General features: G+C 54.2%; 2 protein-coding genes across 2 annotated transcripts; one reads left to right on the plus strand and one right to left on the minus strand.

The window, feature by feature from the left end:
- Positions 1–24: 24 nt before the first annotated feature.
- RPAIN (RPA interacting protein) lies at positions 25–3,441 on the plus strand. Its single transcript, XM_054394281.1, has 7 exons — positions 25–102; positions 347–535; positions 1,482–1,545; positions 2,011–2,125; positions 2,341–2,404; positions 2,508–2,642; positions 3,245–3,441. Exons 1-7 carry the CDS (start codon positions 25–27, stop codon positions 3,272–3,274), a joined length of 675 nt encoding a protein of 224 aa, XP_054250256.1. The 3' UTR covers positions 3,275–3,441.
- A 492-nt stretch (positions 3,442–3,933) lies between these two features.
- Positions 3,934–8,524, minus strand: C1QBP (complement C1q binding protein). The gene is made up of 6 exons (XM_054394273.1): positions 8,275–8,524; positions 7,958–8,108; positions 7,169–7,256; positions 6,490–6,585; positions 5,222–5,344; positions 3,934–4,337 (listed from the first exon to the last, which is right to left on the minus strand). The coding sequence occupies exons 1-6, from the start codon at positions 8,522–8,524 to the stop codon at positions 4,188–4,190; spliced, it is 858 nt and encodes a 285-aa protein (XP_054250248.1). The 3' UTR covers positions 3,934–4,187.
- Positions 8,525–17,430: the final 8,906 nt, after the last annotated feature.

Genomic DNA, 17,430 nt, shown 5'->3' on the forward strand with positions numbered 1-17,430 from the left:
CCGGCGCTGCCGCTGCAGCGGGCGATGGAGGCCCCGCTCCGGCAGCACCGCGCTCGGTACAAGAGCCCGGCCGCGCCGCCCTGGAAAGAGACCTACCGCCGAGTGAGTGGGGCTGGGGTGGAGGGTCCTGACTGCTGCTTTGCCCCCGGCTCGGTCCCTCCCGGGTGCGTGAGCAGGCCGATCCAGGGCCCCTTCCCGAGCCCTCCTTGTGAGGGTCTAGCGTGGCCGGTCGAGGCGGGAGCTGTCAGCCCGCTCCCGGGTAGTCCCTGCGGGATGCCTTCCTCGCTGGAAACCGCTTTCTCACCCCAGCACTAAGGGGCCCCGTGTTGGTTTGTTCCCTCCTAAGCGCTGCATGGAGAGGCTGAGGAGCAGCCGAGCCAAGCTGCTGGACCGGTACCGCCAGGCCGGGGAGAGGGTCTGCAGCCCGGCTGCGGGCGCGCTGCTGGTGCAGGAGGTGATGGAGACGGAGTGGCAGACGCTGCAGGCCGGGCAGCAGAGCCTGCCAGCCGTCGTGGCAACGGAGGCCCTGTCCCTGGTCAGTACAAACGCCTGGGCTGCTGCTGTCTGTGTGTCTAATGCAGGTGCACCAGAGACGTCTCTGCAGCTCCAGTCTGCCACTGGTTGGAGTGGCAAAGCTCTGTGTGTCTGGGTTTCCTCCTGCAGCTAGTGCAGGCTGCTGTGCTGTGGAAGTGCTGCCTTTAGGCCCACAAGTAGGGAATGTCTTCATTTCCTTCACACACTGTGTGTGAGTCATGGCAGGGAGGGTTCCTCATCTTCGGTTTCCAGAGCTGGTCTGTGTCCAACCACCCCTCAGAACAGGACTGAAACTGCATCCTTCTGGAAAACAAACCCTTGGGCAGGCTCTGCTCTGGGATCTATTGTGGGTGGCCTTGCACAGAATCATGGTTTGGGTGGGAAGAGACCTTTAAAGCTCATCCAGTCCAACCCCTGCAGTCAGCAGGGACATCCCCAACCAGAGCAGGTTGCTCAGAGCACCAAACAACCTGACCTGCACTGGTGCCAGCCATGGGGCAGCTCCCATCTCTCTGGGCAGCCTGGGCCAGGCTCTCCCCACCCTCAGTGTCAAACATTTCTCCTTCTCTCCACTCTCAATCTCCCTCTTTGAGTTCAAACCATCCCCACTTGGCCTGTTGCAACAGGCCTTAAGAAAGTCAGTCCTCAGCTTTCTGATCTCCCCTTTCAGCACTGCAAGGCCACCAGAAGGTCTCCCTGGAGCCTTCTCTTCTCCAGGCTGACCAAGCCCAACTCTCTCAGCCTGGCCTCGCAGCAGAGGGCTTCCAGCCCTCAATGTGTGATGTTCTTGATGGCTTTACACAGTCCAGGGCTTTGCCAATACAGATTCTGAGCAGACAGAAGCAGCAGGAGGGGGAATGTACACTACAGTGGCAGCTCAGTCAGGTGCTGGAAGCCAAGTGAGGCAGTAGCCAGGAGAAACAATCGGTGACTGATGCACCTTTCAGATGCTGGAGGACCCTGATGAGCTGGCAGTACTGGAGGAGATCCAGCAAGAACTGATCTTGCAAGGTAAATTCTCTGCACTCTTGCTGACACATTTGGTTTGTGGTAGCTCTGACTTCCTGGGGATTCAGACTTGCTGAGGCTTCCCTCCATGGTCCCTGTGGGCCATGTGATGTAGGGAGACAGCTTCCTTAGAAACCTCTGATGCACTGAGACTGTTTTTTGACAGTTTTAAGGGATGTTTTAAGGTTTGTGGGAAGCTAATGAGGGGAGAGGAACAGGACTGAAGAGTTTGGGAGCTGTGGGAACCTGCATTGATCAATTTAGAGGTGTTGGTTGGAAAAAGTCACCCACTTGAGAGTGGCTGAAGACTGAGTTGTAGGAGAAATGGATTTAGCAGGAATGATTCTGTCAAGGGTGCAAATCTGATCCTAAGCAAGAATTCAGCAAGGAGCAGCTGCTTCAGCTGCCTTGCCCAGCACCAGAGGTGTGCTGGCAGCAGCTGCCTGAGGGTTGCTTTGCTGTGTGCAGAGCAGGCGGTGCTGGAGGAGTACGAACGCAGCCTGCGGTTCGACCAGGAGTGCCTCAACGCCGTGCTGGAGGGCTGGGATGCCCCTGAGCAGCTCATCTGCCCTGTCTGCAGGAAGTAAGCAAACCCTTGGTGGTGGCACTCAGCTCCTCCGCTCCCCTTACAGCAGCCTGGACTTGGGAATGGGCAAAAGCAGTGGGGGAAGGCTGCTGTTAGTGTTAGTTCCAACAAATAACCCCCAGAGTGATCATCTCCAGCCATGAGGGTCTCTGCTATGACCTCCCCATGCTCAGGCTGTGGTGGTGATGATGCTCCTTGCATGTTGTGTCCAGGAACAGCCTGACCGTGAGGAATCACTTGGTGCTCTGCCAGTGTGGGTTGTACATCAGCACCCAGGTAAGCTGTGTTAAATGTGCCAGCTTGCAGCTGCTGCTGCTGCCCAGGGGCAAGTTGTAGCTGCAGACAGCAACTTCAGATGTCTTGTGCCCCTTTTTCCCAGGACATGACAGAAGGGAGGCTCCGGTCTCTGCTGGAGAGCACTGTCACAGAGCACAGCCAGAGGTGCTCCCACAACCCAGAGTTCACTGTCACCAGGGGCATGGAAGAAGAGGCAAACCTGCTGATGAGCTGCGCGGTGAGTCCGGGAGGCCTGCAGCCACCTCACTGACTTGGGGAGAAAACACAAGAATGGTGCCAGGGCATGGACTTACTGCTTTGCCCACAAACCTCCTTGGGAATGCTTTTGCTCTTGACTACCAGTAACAGTGAAAGGAAGAGTCAAATGACAAAACTTCCCTTAACTGCTGGGTTAGGGAATCCTTCACAGAATCATGGAATCACAGAAGGGTTTGGGTTGGAAGGGACCTTAAAGCCCCTTCAGGTACTGGAAGGCTGCTCTAAGGTCTCCCTGGAGCCTCCTCTCCAGGCTGAACAGCCCCAGCTCTCCCATCCTGTCCCCAGAGGGGAGGTGCTCTGTCACATTTAGTACCTTAGCCCTCTAACTTTACCTTCCAAGCTTTGTGTGAAGCAGCTGCTCAGGTGCTTCAAGAAAAGTTTTACCACTCACCTGAGCTGCAGCCTCCTCAGGTGGCCTCTGGGAACTCCCACCCCCCCAGCCTTTGGCTCAAGCTGGAGCCAGCAAGCTCTTAGCTTTGCTGCTTACTACCATCCTTATGGGTGTGAGGAGCAGAGCCTTCAGCTCTGTACACCAACAATTCATTTTCTCCTTTTATAAAGGTCTGTGACTCCTGGACAATTCTCCTCTAAACTGCTCCAGCTGCTTTTTCTTTTTTACTGGAAGGACTTCAAGACTAAACCCCACCCAGAGCTGCTCTATTTCTGTGTTTATTTTTACCTGCTGTGTCAAAAAGCTACTTGAAGAGGCAGCCCTCTGCCTTGCCCTGCACTTTCAATGGCACAGTGTCTGTTTGGAAATAAACCTCTCTAGTGTAGTTCAGCCTTACTGCTGTGTTTCCGTCATCTCACAGCTCACACTGCACACTGGGGTCTGTTTCAACCTCACCTGTGGCCTGAAGGTCATAATGGAGATGCTGGCCTGAGGAGCAGCCAGCAGCTGCTGCCCTGCAGCAGTGCCTCTGAGCAGCAGTTTCAGTCACTATGCTGGATCTGAAGGGCTGCAGCCTCTCTCAGGTGTTTCTTCTGGCAGCACACCCCTGCTTCAAAGGGCTCCTCCACCACCATGTTTGTAACCCTGAGGTCTGTTCCCTGAGGGCACAGTGCTGGCTGGAGGTGCTGGAGTAGTTTTCCTTGGAGCACACTCCCGAGCAGGACACAGCAGTGCTGAGCACCAGCTGGGAGCAGCTGCTCCAGCAGCGGCTTGGGCCCAGCCCAACCCCAGCCTCAGTTCTGTGCCACTTGTGACAGAGCAAGCAGAGGAGACAGCAGCAGTTGTCAGTGATGTGTTGAGCAGATTTTATTCTTCACATTCATATTTGTACAAAAGCCACCAGGAAGGGTGAGGCAATTCTGAACCATGATAGCAGAGACCTTGATCTGGTCTGCAAGATAGATGCCAATCCCCAAATGCAAGTGAGACTCCTGGGTCCCCACATCCAAAGCTGCTTACTCTTCATCCCTGCTGTGAGGATGCATTTGGGTATTGCTGGCTGGAGCAGTGCTGTGGGATGCCCACACTTGAAGAGAAGGTTCCTAGTTTAACCTACTGGCATTTGACAAAGCTTTTAAGGTCTTCAAGGAACTTGATGTACTCCTGGTGCTCCAGGGCAGTGCTGAGCTCTACTAACTCATCAGCAAAGGTATTGTCCACACCTCTGTCAGCCAGGAAATCCATCAGGTGGTCATACAGAGCCTGCAAGCAAGACACAGGAGACTTCCTTAGCAGAGGCCCCTGGCAGCTGGACACTGCCTCCCAGTCATCAAATTCACCTCCCACAGGAGACCAGGGAGCAACTTGTCCCCTGCTCAACAGGCCTGACCTTGGCTGTAATGTTTGGAGGGAAGTGGGAGGGGGAGCATGGAACAGGGCACAGGATCTCAGCCTGGGGATTCCTTTGTAGCCAGTTTAAGAAAGAGAGAGAACCACTGGAGAGAGAGCAGTGGAGTCTGCAAGGATGCTGAGGGGCCTGGAGCAGCTCTGTGAGGAGCAAAGGCTGAGAGCCCTGGGGCTGAGAGCCTGCAGAAGAGCAGCCCCAGAGGGGAGCTGAGCAATGCTCAGCAAGAGCTAAAGGAGCTGTGGGGGCAAGAGGCTGGGGCCAGACTCTGCTCAGTGGTGCCCAGGACAAGGGACACCAACTAGCACCCAAGAGGTTCCATGTGAAGAGGAGGAGAAAGTTGTTTGTTGTGAGGGTGCTGGAGGCCTGGAGCAGGCTGGCCAGAGAGGTTGTGGAGTGTCCTTGTGTGGAGAGCTTCCAGCCCCCCCTGGGCATTGTGCTCCTGGGCAAGCTGCTGTGGGTGCCCTGCCTGAGCAGGGGTTGCACTGGATGAGGTCCCTTCCAACCCCACCATGCTGGGACTCTGTGACTGCCAGTCATGCCACCAGCACTGCACTACTGCTGGGACCACCTAACAATGCTCAGCTGGCAGCAGAGCCATGATCCCATGGCACCCTGGGGAGGAGCAGGGCAATGCCTCCTCTCTGGCATCTGGGACAGGACTCAGGCAGGAGCAGGCAGACATCTGGACGAGCCCCTGTGGTGCCCTGCAGCCCAGGGCCTGTGTGTGAGCAGCACTCACCCAGTCCAGGGAGTCTGTGTTGAGGGTGTAGTTGGTGTCCTTCCAGTCCGATTCTCCTGTGGGCTGGAAGCTGACCTCCCGGATGGTGAAGATGTCACTTTCCTCCTCTCCCTCGTGTCCAATCTGAAAGGGGAGGGCAGATGCAAGGCAGCCAGCCTCAGCTGCTGGGCACCTTCAGCAGTCTCATCCCAAAGCCAGGACTCACATCACAGGCAACACCTCAAGAGCAGTCCTAAAGCTGTGCCTGTCCCCTCTCCAGGGGTGCACAGACACACAGGACACAGCAGCTCCCCTGAACTCAGTGCCCAGCTCATGCTGCCAGCAGTGCTCTGATGGCCAGCAGCAGCCTGAGCTTTACAACCATGTCAAAAACCTTTTGTCTGTGGCTCTAAATCCCTGCACACCTCTGTCTGTGTCATAGATCACAGAATAGTAGGGGTTGGAAGGGAGCTCTGGAGATCATCAACACCCCTGCCAGAGCAGGGTCACCTAGGGCACGTCACACAGGAACACATCCAGGTAGGTCCTCTCCAGAGAAGGACACTCCACAACCTCTCTGGGCAGCCTGCTCCAGGGTTCCAGCATCCTCACACCAAACAAGTTGCTCCTAATATTGAGGTGGAAGCTCCTGGGTTCCAGTTTGTATCCACTGCCCTTTCTCCTATCACAGGACACCACTGACAAGAACCTGGTCCCTTCTTGCCCCCCACCCTTTAGATATTTTTAATCATTGCTCAGATAGCCTCTGGGGCTGCTCTTCTCCAGGCTCTCAGCCTTTGCTCCTCACAGAGCTGATCCCACAGTGGCACAACCCTTGTTGGGCAGGGCTGGCTGCATAAAGGAGCTGGTAACAGAATAAATCACAAAGACCAGGGTGAGCCTATGCCCTTCATTTTTGTTTTCTCCCCTGCTTCTCTTTGTGACACCTCACAGCAAGATTTGTGAGTTACTGAGACCCTCTATCAAATCTGTCCTGTTGTAGCCATTCTCACCCCTCTCAAGCTGCTGTGCCAAGTGGAGCCTCCCTTCTTCAACAGAGTTCAATAAGCAGCTGGGCAGCAGGTGAGGAAGGAGGGGAACATCTCCCCAGAGAGTGTCCTTGCAAACACCACCACTTGCTATCATGTTTGGAAAAGCAGAGATAAGGAGCCTGTGCTTTCTGCAGACTCACAATCCCAGAGCACCCTGGAGGGCAGAGATCTGCCAGCAGCCACACAGAGAGCACACAGTGAGGCCCAGCCCAGGGCTGGGTGCAGGCTGACACCCACCTCATCTTCAGGGTAATGGCAGTCCAGAACCAGGGTCTGTTTCGTGTCGTCCTTTATCACCTCCACAACAAAGTTTGGAGTTGATGTAAGCTCAGGCTGAAAAAGAGAAAAGTTGCATCAGCACTGGAGGCTGAACAGGAGCCAAGGTGCTGGCAGCACAGCCCAGCAGCACACCTGGGCCCTTCACCTTCTCTCTGGAGCCTCTGACCTGGCCAAGGGCAACCCAACCCTTCCTCAGCCTCACCAATGGCCCTCAGCCCCTTCTCTGCTCTGCTCACACAGGTAAAATGGCAGCTGGCAGCATCTGTCCCTCCCTGACAACCCATTGCTCCTCTTCTGAGCAGGAGCTGCCTGTGCCTGCCCTCCTTCATGGAGGACACCTGGCAGGGCACAGCCTGCACACAGACCAAGTGCACAGCTCCTTCTCAGTGGGTACAGCAATGCCAGAAGGGGAGGCAATGGAGAAATTGTCCCCAGTGCTGTCATTTCCCCTCTGGATCCCTCCCACCCTGCTCTGCCTTTCTGCTGCAGACAGGAGGGTCACAGACAAGTGGTGGCCAACCCAAAACTAGCAGCACTTTGTGACTTCAAAGTCCCAAAGTTCGAGAGGAAAAAACCCTTAAGGGCAAGGTTCCAACTTCCCTCTCTGTTCCCATCACTGAGCCACATCCAGAGTTACCTCCTGCTCATCAGGTTTCTGCCCTTCTTGTGGTTCATCATCAGCTGAGGGTGGAATGCTGTTGTTGATGTTGAAGGTGACTGTTATCCTTCAGGAGAAACACAAACAGCTCAGCTTGGAGTGCATTCAGAACACAGCCACCCAAATCCCTGCTCTTTGAAGCTTCTGCTGTGGGGACAGCCTCGTGGTGTGGAATTCACACAGCCAGAACCAACCAAGGTACTCCAGCTAAAGACATCTGAGTGCTGCTTCCTTCCTCCAGCTGCTCTCACAAACAAGCTTCACTGGGCTGAACTGGTACCTTTAATGCAGGAATCAGAATGGGCTGGAAGGGACCTTAAAGCTCATCCAAGTTCCAATCCCCTGCAATGGGCAGGGACACCTCCCACCATCTCAGGGTGCTCAAGGCCTCATCCAGCCTGGCCTTGGACACCTCCAGGCAGGAGGCATCCACAGCCTCCCTGGGCAACCTATTCTAGTGTCTCCCCACCCTCACTGGAAAGAATTTCTTCCTCATCTCCAGTCTCAGTCTGCCCTTTTCCAGCTTCCAAGAACATTGCAGGAAACTTTGTGACACTCAAGAGTAACAAAGTTATGTGAAAAGTTGTCCCCCCAGAGCTCCTTTAGCTCAGATTCCCTCTGGGGCTGCTCTTCCCCAGGCTCAGCAGCCGCAGGGCTCTCAGCCTTTGCTCCCCACAGCGATGCTCCAGGCCTCTCAGCAGGGTCACTCCCCAGTTACTCTCTCCCAGCCCCTCGGGGCACAGAGCCTCTCCCCAGGGCCTCACTCACTTCTCTCCGGCGATCTTCCGCACCAGCTTGGCCTCCGTGCCGTGCACCTCCAGCTCCCACCCGCCCGACACCTTGGGCAGAGATTTGTGTTTCTGGATCTTCTTCTCCTCTTTGATCTCATCCGTCAGGAACTGGGCGAAGGCTTTGTCCCCTGCGGGGCAGAGGTGTGGGGGGGTTAGTGCCGCTTCCAGCGCTGGGGACGGTCGTTCCCCCCTCCTCCCCCCCCACCACGTGCTGCCCGGCACGGCGGGAGGTGGTCGCACGCTTCCTCCCTCCCGGCGCCGCGCTCCCCGCCGGGCAGGGCCCTCCCGGCTCACCCTCGGTGTGGAGTCCGCCGCAGCCGCAGGACACGCCGCCGGCCGAGCCCCGCCACGGACGGAGCAGCGCCGTCCGCCAGCCGCCGCCGCCCAGCTGCCAGAGGGAGCGCGCCAGGGGCGGAGCAGCGCCGGGTGGCGGCAGGAGGCCGCGGGGAGAGGAGGAGGAGGAGAGGAGGAGGCGGCGGGGAGGGTGGCGGAGCGCCGGGCGCAGGGAGGAGGCGGCGGAGCGCAGGGCTCGGGCGAACAGCATGGTGCAGAGAGGGCGGCGGGGCGGGCAGAGGACACCGCCGGCCCCGGAACTGCCTGGACGGCTTCCGGCCCCGGCGGCCCCCGCGGCGCGGAGTCAGGGACCACTGTTCGAGTCCCGGCGCTGCTAGAAGGGAGCATCCCAGCGAGAGCGCTCAGGACATTTTTAACGGATTACAGTGAAAAAGCAAGACCGGGAGAACGGAGCAGGACCCCCGAGGGTACCAGGGGAGACAGCACCCGGCCTGGCCGCTGGGCTGGGGCTCTGGGGCAGCTGCAGAGGCAGCTTTAGGCATGCGGAGGAAATGTTGGGGCTGCTCCCCGCTGCCGTTGCTCCATGCAGCACTCCTCTCTTTAGCAGAACAGCAATTTTCTGGCACAACCTCGACAGTGTACTCAAAAAATGAAAACAAAGTTAATATTTCCTTTTTCACTTTTAGCAATAAATGTATTAGAGGGAAGGACTGACCCAGCCAACCCAACTCCTGGCACAAACTGTTCCCTTTGTCTAAATGCTGGCAAAGTTGCCCCTGATGGAGCAGAGAGGCACAAGAGGCCTATTGGTGCTCCCCACGAGACTGCAGCAGGACAGCATCGCTGTCACCCCATGGCTTGACTCTCGCCACACCACACAGAAGGAGCAGGATTTTCCCTTCCAGCTCCACAGGGCTGTCTGAGCCCTGCACATCTGAGGACAGGGTCCTTGGGAAGCACAGATCCCAAAGACCCCAAGCACAGACCCACCTTAACCTCTTCAACACCTGCACCACGATAGCCCAGGCTGCTTGTGGTAGAGGCAATCCCAGAGGAACTGAGGCCAGGACTTGTATCCAAATATCCTGTGATCATTTCTTCCACCCACACAGCTTTTGTGTCTCAAAAAGTAACAGCCAGGCCTTCAATTTTTGCCATCACTTCTTTATTTTGAGAAAAATACAGGAGTTAGTTCTAAAATAAAGAACCACCCTCCCCTTGTTCAGTCAGGCTGCCCAAAATGTGCTTGGACTCTGTTTTCCCTACAAACGCAGAGCCTATAAAACCCAAACCAGGGACAGCGCGGTGCTAATTATGCTTATTGTGGCCTTTCAATATCTGAAGGGGGCCTACAAGTAAGCTGGGGAGGGACTTTTTGGGATATCAGGGAGTGACAGGACTGGAGGAATGGAATAAAGGTGGAAGTGGGGAGATTCAGACTGGATGTGAGGAAGAAGTTCTTCCACATGAGAGTGGTGAGAGCCTGGAATGGGCTGTCCAGGGAGGTGGTTGGGGCCCCATCCCTGGAGGTGTTTAAGACCAGGCTGGATGAGGCTCTGACCAGCTTGCTCTAGTGTGAGGTGTCCCTGCCCATGGCAGGGGAGTTGGAACTGGCTGAGCCTTGTGGTCCCTTCCAACCCTGACTGATTCTATGATTCTAGTCTATGATTCTAATTCCATGCAATTCCTGGCAGTGAGGACAACTGACACAGCTGCACACCCTGGAAATGCCAACCCAAACCCATAGCTGTTCACACCTACAGAAGTTTTCCCTGTGTCCCAGTCACCTTTTTTTTTTTTTTTTTGATCCCCTCTTCTTTCTTTTCAAACCACCAAAGAACAACATTTGTAAGAGGCACAACCAAGCGATATGTGCTCCAATGAGAGCAAATGGCCTGAAATTATACCAGGAGAGGGTTAGGTTGGAGATCAGGGAAAATTTCTGTGCTGCAAGAGTGGTCAGGGGTTGGAACAGGCTGCCCAGAGAGGTGGTGGAGTCCCCATCCCTGGAGGAGTTCATGAAAGCTGTGGCCATGGCTTAGTGGCTGTGGTGGTGTTGGGTTGCTGGCTGGACTGGATGATCTCAGAGGCCTTTTCCAACCCAAACAATTCTGTGATTCCATTTCCACCACACCCCTGCAGACATTCAGCACAGGCTGAGTGACCAAACCTGTTGCCTTCTCAAGGCACGGTGACCTGGTTCAGGCACAGTACGACGACCAATCCCAGGTCGCTTGGGTCATTAGCCCACTGACACCAAGGCGGTGGATGGCAAATGGCGTTTATTGGTATGCAACACCGCATTATATAGCTTAGGTTTACAACGTAGCTTCTGTCTGCTTACATCAAAGTTTATTCTATTGCCTATCTGGAGAGGTGTCTTATCTTTCCATACAGCGCGACATCTTCCGACTGCCAGGCCCTAACTACCTACACCAGGCCCTAACTCCCTACATTTCCCCCCTCTCCATGCATAACTAAATGGGTTAAAAAAATATAAAAATACTAAAAAATATACGTGTCATATTCAATATAACAGTCTAAAAAATATATGTACCATAGTCTTGAGTAAAAAAATACTAAATACATAAGGAGATCAGCTAAAATATCCTACTCTTAATCTATGTTTTATAACAATCTTAAAAAATGTATATATCACAAACTTGAATAGAAAAGCATAAGGCACATTAGGCAAGAAGAACAAGGTACAGCTAGGGATAGCTAGGGAAAACTTAAAGCAAGAACATTCTTAGAGCAGTTGTTGATGTTCCACAAACATGATGTTGACCCTCTCTAGCCAGCTCTTAATAAACGACACGAGCCTATTCAGAATATAGGGTCCAAAAATCAGCGTCATCATGATCATTATAATCGGCCCTAACAAGGTAGATACCAGGGTGGTTAGCCACGGTGAGTGGTTAAACCATGATTCAAACCACCCTTGTTGGGCTTCCCTGTCTTTCTTTCTTTGGGCCAATCTCTCTCTCAATTCAGTCATCGAATCTCTGGCTACTCCTGTGTGATCAGCATAAAAGCAACATTCCTCTTTTAAGGCGGTACAAAGGCCTCCTTGCTTCATGAATAGAAGATATAACCCCCATCTATTTTGCAAAACAACCTCTGAAAGTGAGGAGAGAGATTTTTCCGGAGAGGTCATAGACTTCTCAATTTTTTGCAAGTCCTCATCGATGACGGCTTGTAGTCGAGATAGGCCTCGTTGTTGGGTTGCCAGGGAAGTCACTCCTGTGGCCGTGCCGGCTACTCCCAGACCGAGCAGCGTCGCTATGGTCACAGCTGTCTGCCATTATCTTCTCCCCAATAATAGTACATCTCTTCTTCTGGATGGTATAGGACCCTGGGAACAATCAAAACCTGTACACAAAAATCAGTGGAAGCATCAAAGCGTTCAAGGGACACACAGGGTGTTACTCCCAATCGGTGGCAGATCCACATCGCAGGTGCGGAAGGGATAGCCCATTTATAGTTTTTGTTAATTACAACAGTATTTACACAAACATCACTACCCCAGTTAACCAGCATATTACCAAAGCTTACGCCTTGGCCTCTAACCTGACTCAGAGTGATTCCTTTCCATGGTGTGTCCCACCTGCACCGGGCTGGATTGCTGTCTGATGAATAGTCAAAAGAAACATTGAGGGCAGTTTGCTACAACGTGGCCCGCCTGACCGCGTTTATAGCATGCCAACACATTAGCCATAGCAGTGCGAACGGCCGCCTGGATTGGAGCTAGATGTTCTTCCTTCGTGACATGTTTAATCATGTCCGCGATACTTGATCCCGCCGGCAGCGATCGCAAGATCTCCTTAGTTGCCGAGTTGCACTGTTGCCGTAAGCAGTCGGCTACAACTGGACCTTTGCTTCCGAGGGCAGGGTCGAGGAATCGACCGCCGCTTGGAGGCGGTCCACAAATTGTGTAAAACTCTCACTCTCACTTTGCTTTACGGTGGACCACGGTGACGGTCGAGCAATAGCTCTGGAGGTTGTACGAATGGCTTCCCTAGCCGCGCGAGTGGTTGCTATAATTTCATGAGCCCGCATGCCATGGGGCTTGCGCCTGGGGGGTAGGCATTGTTGGGTCCTTACCCAGTAGCCGCTGCAGGCTAGAGCCGTGTAGCGGGTGGTCCGCCCCAGTTACTTGAGCCAATTGCCTCGCGCAGCCATCCTCCCATTCTTGTCTAAAGACAATCATCTCTGCCCCGTTGAACAACGACCTACAGACTTCTCTTGTATCAAACGGGAGCATGTCGTCTCCCCCAAAAACACCGTCTATAAGGGTGGAGACTATGGCAGAGTTGAGCCCTTTTTCCGCAATCGCTTTAGCGATCGCTTGTACCTCCTTAGGGTTTATAGGTGAATAGACCCTCTGTCCCCCCTCCGTTACCCGGACCGGGTACGCTAGCGGGACTGACGGAATACACTCTGCACACGCTATATTTTTCTCCAATCCGTGAGGGGGATCTGTTCTTCTCGTACCTCTCCTTTGACTCGGTTGGGGGCATTTTGGCTTTTGGGTCTGTCTGTCCCCATCTCCTCCTCCTCTGAATTTGAGTCAGCTATAGTCCAAGTGCTGGGCCAGTCGTCCCAGCTGATGTCCCATCCGGAGTTGCAAGTCGACTGGCTGGTTGCTTCCGGATTCCGGTACCTTTTTGTTGGACTCTGGTCCTGCCCACTCCTCTTACGCGCGCTCCGGCCCCGCCCACTCCCCTTACGCGCGGGTCGTCCCCCCTTTCTTGGCTCGCCCCGCCTTCTGCTCGGGCTTTGCTCCCGCCCGCTCCCCTTGCGGGTGAGCCTTTTCCCCCTTCTCGGTTGCCCCCGCCCTCTGCTCGAATGGGCGTCCTGGTTGGTTCTTCATCCCTCACCTACGTTCTTTTTCTCTTTTCTATGATCTTCGTTGTTCTCCTCCCTTTCCTCCCCCTCCCATTCACGCACGTTTGTTGGTCTTAGCGCTTCTTCCCTGCTCCCGCCAGAGACATCCTCGCCCCGCCCTTCTCCTTTCTTCTCGGCGCCATTTTGTGGCGCACAGGGCGGTGGTCTGACCCAGCTTTCCTCAGCCTCTGGTTTCCCCGCCGCGCCCCTAGCTTCCTCCGTCAGCCCTTCCCAGAAGGATTTTGCTCACTTCTGTCCTTCCGTGGGCGGGTCGGGGTTCGGGGATTGGGGGTTCAGAGGTGGGGGGGGCGGAGATTGGAGGTTCAGAGATGGGGGGCGGAGATTAGGGGCTCGGGGATTGTGGGTTCAGAGGTGGGGGGGCGGAGATTGGAGGTTCAGAAATGGGGGAGGCGGAGAGTGGGGGTTCGGGGATTGGGGGGGCGTGCCGCCCTCCCGCAGATCTTTAGATTCGCGGTTTGGGGATCGCGGGGGCGTGTCGCCCCCGGGCCGATCTTTAGACCCGGCAAGATCATTCTCAGTTGGAGCGCATGAGGTCTGTGTGGCTGCCCCGACTCCCAGTTCTGGGGTTGCCAACAAACAGTCCTTTGCTGCTCTCCAGGTCTCCTGCTCATTTCTGGCCGTTCGTATGGCCTGCATGACTTTTCCCCATGACTTAAGGGTTTTCCCACACCCCGAGGACATCACCTCGTCAGCTAATGCTTTGGTACATTTATCCCACACTTCAGGGTGGAGGATATCCACCGGCTGGGCAATTGCCCCAAGTTGTACAAGCCTTGCAATGGCGAGGGTAAAGTCTTTGGGCTTACAATCAATACCCCACTGCTTATGTAATTGTGGTACGACCTTCACAAGGGCTTCCATCCTCGTTGAGGGTCCCGGAGCGTCCTCCCTGCCGGGCTGGTCCTGCCGCTCCGGCTGCTGTTCACCCGTCCAGGCGAGTTTCCAGATTCCCAGCTGATGAGTTCCTGGGTTTCGGCACCACTTGCTGCCTTCTCAAGGCATGGTGACCTGGTTCAGGCACAGCACAACGACCAATCCCAGGTCGCTTGGGTCATTAGCCCACTGACACCAATGTGGTGGATGGCAAATGGCGTTTATTGGTATGCAACACCGCATTATATAGCGTTTACAACGTAGCTTCCGTCTGCTTACATCAAAGGTTAATTCTCTTGGCTATCTGGAGAGGTGTCTTATCTTTCCGTACAGCGCAACATCTTCCGACCGCCAGGCCCTAACTACCTACACAAACCCTTCCAGATATACCAGGTACCTCCTACACCCCCTGGGAGCCAGCACTTTGCAGGTCAGCACATTCCAGTTACAAAGAGAAAAGCGTTTGCCCCCAGGCAAGCCAATGCTAGAGCCAAAGAAGAGGTGCCTTGGGTACCCAGAAAGCACTGACTGAAGATTCAAGGAGATTGGTCTCTTTTCCCAAGTACCTGGTGACAAAACAATTGGGAATGGGCTCAGCTTGCACCAGGGGAGGGCTAGGCTGGACAGGAGGAACAATTTTTTCACTGAAAGGGTTGTCAGATTCTGGCCCAGGCTGCCCAGGGCAGTGGTGGAGTCCCCATCCCTGGAGGGGTTTAAAAGCCTTGGAGATGTGGTGCTTGTGGATATGGCTTGGTGCTGGGCTTGATAGAGTAGAGATAATGGCTGGACTCAATGATCCTGAAGGTCTTTTCCAACCTAAAGGATTCTATGACGATAACCTGGCAAACACAGCCTATCCCCACAGATGACAAAGCAACACCAGCAGCTTTGCAAAAGCAGATGGAGGCATCAGGTCCTGCCAACAACCCCTGCCTGTATCCCTGAGCAGCCTATTAGAAGTAAAGCTTTTTAGGAGCTTTTAAAGCCTTTCTGGTTTGTTACAAGCTTTTATTTAAAGTTACTATTTGAAGGCTATGAGAACCAACCCCCAGAACCCCAGCCCAGCCCATGGAAACCAACCGCACTCCACCACACAATATGTATGCAGAACAGTTTCTTCTCCCCCTCACTTTCATACGCCCTCCATGCCTCAGCTCGGCTCAGCCCCAAACCTGTACAAATCACCACATGGTACCCACTCTGCTGAAACTGGAAGTTACCTCTCTCAGAGAGGTTATTTGGGAAGGATTCAGGATATAGTTTAAAAACAACTTACATTTTCCTTCCCTCCAACACTGGCAATGGAAGAAATCCACTTTCTTTCACACTAAACAGCACAGTTTTCCCTTTGGAATGGCACTACTTAATTCCATTCTTATTCAGTTTGGTATTGGCACTTTTCTCCTACAGGAAGGGAAAAAGATAGGTGGATGCCAAGGGAATATGGGATAAAAAAACCAAACCGAAGTAATAGATCCTAATGGATCTCTCTGGATGACAATGTCAAACTCTAAAATTCTGATGGAAACCCAAACTATAATTGGGATAGGCTTGGGGGAGGCAGGGAGAAGAAGCAGTGGTGTCAGAGCAGAAGACACAAACATTTGGTGACTCAAGGACCTTTAAAGGAATTCCAGTCTTTAAAGCATATCTTCATTTTCATTTTTCTCAAGCCTTGTCTCATCAGTCTTCCCGAAGCTGGGCTGACTGTGGCTGGTGTGCCAGCTCCAAAGCCAGAAGTGTACAGACAAGATTGGAAAAGCCACAAGTATCTGCTGAGGAACAATGTGCTGCAGTGAGCAGAAGGCTAAACAAAGATGGCACCAACACGCAGGCAGCTGGGCAGCCTCTCTAAGAAACCACTGCCAGCCCTTCAGGCTTGGCCACCAGCAATGAAGGCTTCATCCAAGCAGACATTTCCACTCCTGGCCTATGTGTGGTCCCAAATCATTGAACTTGATGTGCAGGCAGTGTTATGAATCATTAATATTTACTCAGGCTGAAATGTTATAAAGAATAACAAATGGCACAGCGAGCAGGTTATGCACAGCATGGGAGATGTAATCAGAACTCTGATTCAGAACGGGTGCAAGAAAATTGCAAAAATCCATTGGGAATTATTGAAAAATTGGTGGAGAGCAGTACTGAACTGGTCAGTGAACCCACAGCCGAGAAATACGCTGTGGTCCTGAATCATTCAGTTGTAAGAATTTAAAAACTATGAGTAAAGGATTCAGCTTTTGGAGGAAAGGATTTATTGCTCAGAAAGACAATGCAAACATTTGGAGGCAGAGAACCAGAGATTTTGGGGTTTAGTAGCCATACAAATTAAAGAAACTGCTGCAGCCTTAAGAGTGCAAATGGAATTGATAACTGAGCAGGGTCCCAGACCATGCAGTCCTGGTGACAACCACGACCTGGCATTTGCGGCTTGATCCCCTTCACCGGCTGTTTACAAACCACCTGTCCCAATGGAGCAGCCACGAGGGACAGAATTGAAAACAGTGGATTATGCCTTGAAAGACTCTGAGCCAGTTCTATGGACTGCTCTGGGCATGGACCTGCTGAGCTCTACCACACTGCAGAAAGCCAAGTTTGATACAGCTGCTCTGCCGAGCACAGCAGCAGCCTGCGAAGTGAGTCCAACTGCAGCTCCTTCAGCAACCTGATTACCCAACATGAATTGAGCCCCCTCATGCTGTGCCGATCAAGTCCCATCGTACTGTGTCAATCCTGCCACATGGAGTTGCACCGCCCCAGCCGCATGGCACCGAACCAACCCAGCCCCAGCTTGCTGCACCAACCCAGCCCCAGCACACCGCACCAACCCAGCCCCAGCACACTGCACCAACCCAGTCCCAGCTCGCTGCACCAACCCAGCCCCAGCACACTGCACCAACCCAGCCCCACCTCGCTGCACCAATCCAGCCCCACCTCGCTGCACCAACCCAGCCCCAGCACACTGCACCAACCCAGTCCCAGCTCACTGCACCAACCCAGCCCCAGCACACTGCACCAACCCAGCCCCAGCACACTGCACCAACCCAGTCCCAGCTCGCTGCACCAACCCAGCCCCAGCACACTGCACCAACCCAGCCCTAGCTGGCTGCACCAACCCAGCCCCACCTCGCTGCACCAACCCAGCCCCAGCACACTGCACCAACCCAGTCCCAGCTTGCTGCACCAACCCAGCCCCAGCACACTGCACCAACCCAATGCCAGCACACTGCACCAACCCAGCCCCAGCTCTCTGCACCAACCCAGCCCTAGCACACTGCACCAACCCAACCCCACCATGCCACACCAACCCAGCCCCAGCTCGCTGCACCAACCCAGCCCCAGCACACTGCACCAACCCAGCCCCAGCACACTGCA

Source organism: Indicator indicator, chromosome 30 (assembly GCF_027791375.1).
Source record: "Indicator indicator isolate 239-I01 chromosome 30, UM_Iind_1.1, whole genome shotgun sequence".
Taxonomy (NCBI): Eukaryota; Metazoa; Chordata; class Aves; order Piciformes; family Indicatoridae; genus Indicator; species Indicator indicator.

What these genes read in the sequence shown, in the direction of transcription:
- RPAIN (XM_054394281.1), top strand. Translation starts at nt 25, where the DNA reads ATGGAGGCCCCGCTCCGGCAGCACCGCGCTCGGTACAAGAGCCCGGCC. An exon ending in GGAAAGAGACCTACCGCCGA is followed by an intron (nt 103 to 346) that starts GTGAGTGGGGCT and finishes TTCCCTCCTAAG; the next exon opens with CGCTGCATGGAGAGGCTGAG. An exon ending in CAACGGAGGCCCTGTCCCTG is followed by an intron (nt 536 to 1,481) that starts GTCAGTACAAAC and finishes TGCACCTTTCAG; the next exon opens with ATGCTGGAGGACCCTGATGA.
- C1QBP (XM_054394273.1), bottom strand. Translation starts at nt 8,524, where the DNA reads ATGCTGTTCGCCCGAGCCCTGCGCTCCGCCGCCTCCTCCCTGCGCCCG. An exon ending in AGAAACCTGATGAGCAGGAG is followed by an intron (nt 6,586 to 7,168) that starts GTAACTCTGGAT and finishes TCTCTTTTTCAG; the next exon opens with CCTGAGCTTACATCAACTCC. An exon ending in GCCATTACCCTGAAGATGAG is followed by an intron (nt 5,345 to 6,489) that starts GTGGGTGTCAGC and finishes CTCCCCTTTCAG; the next exon opens with ATTGGACACGAGGGAGAGGA.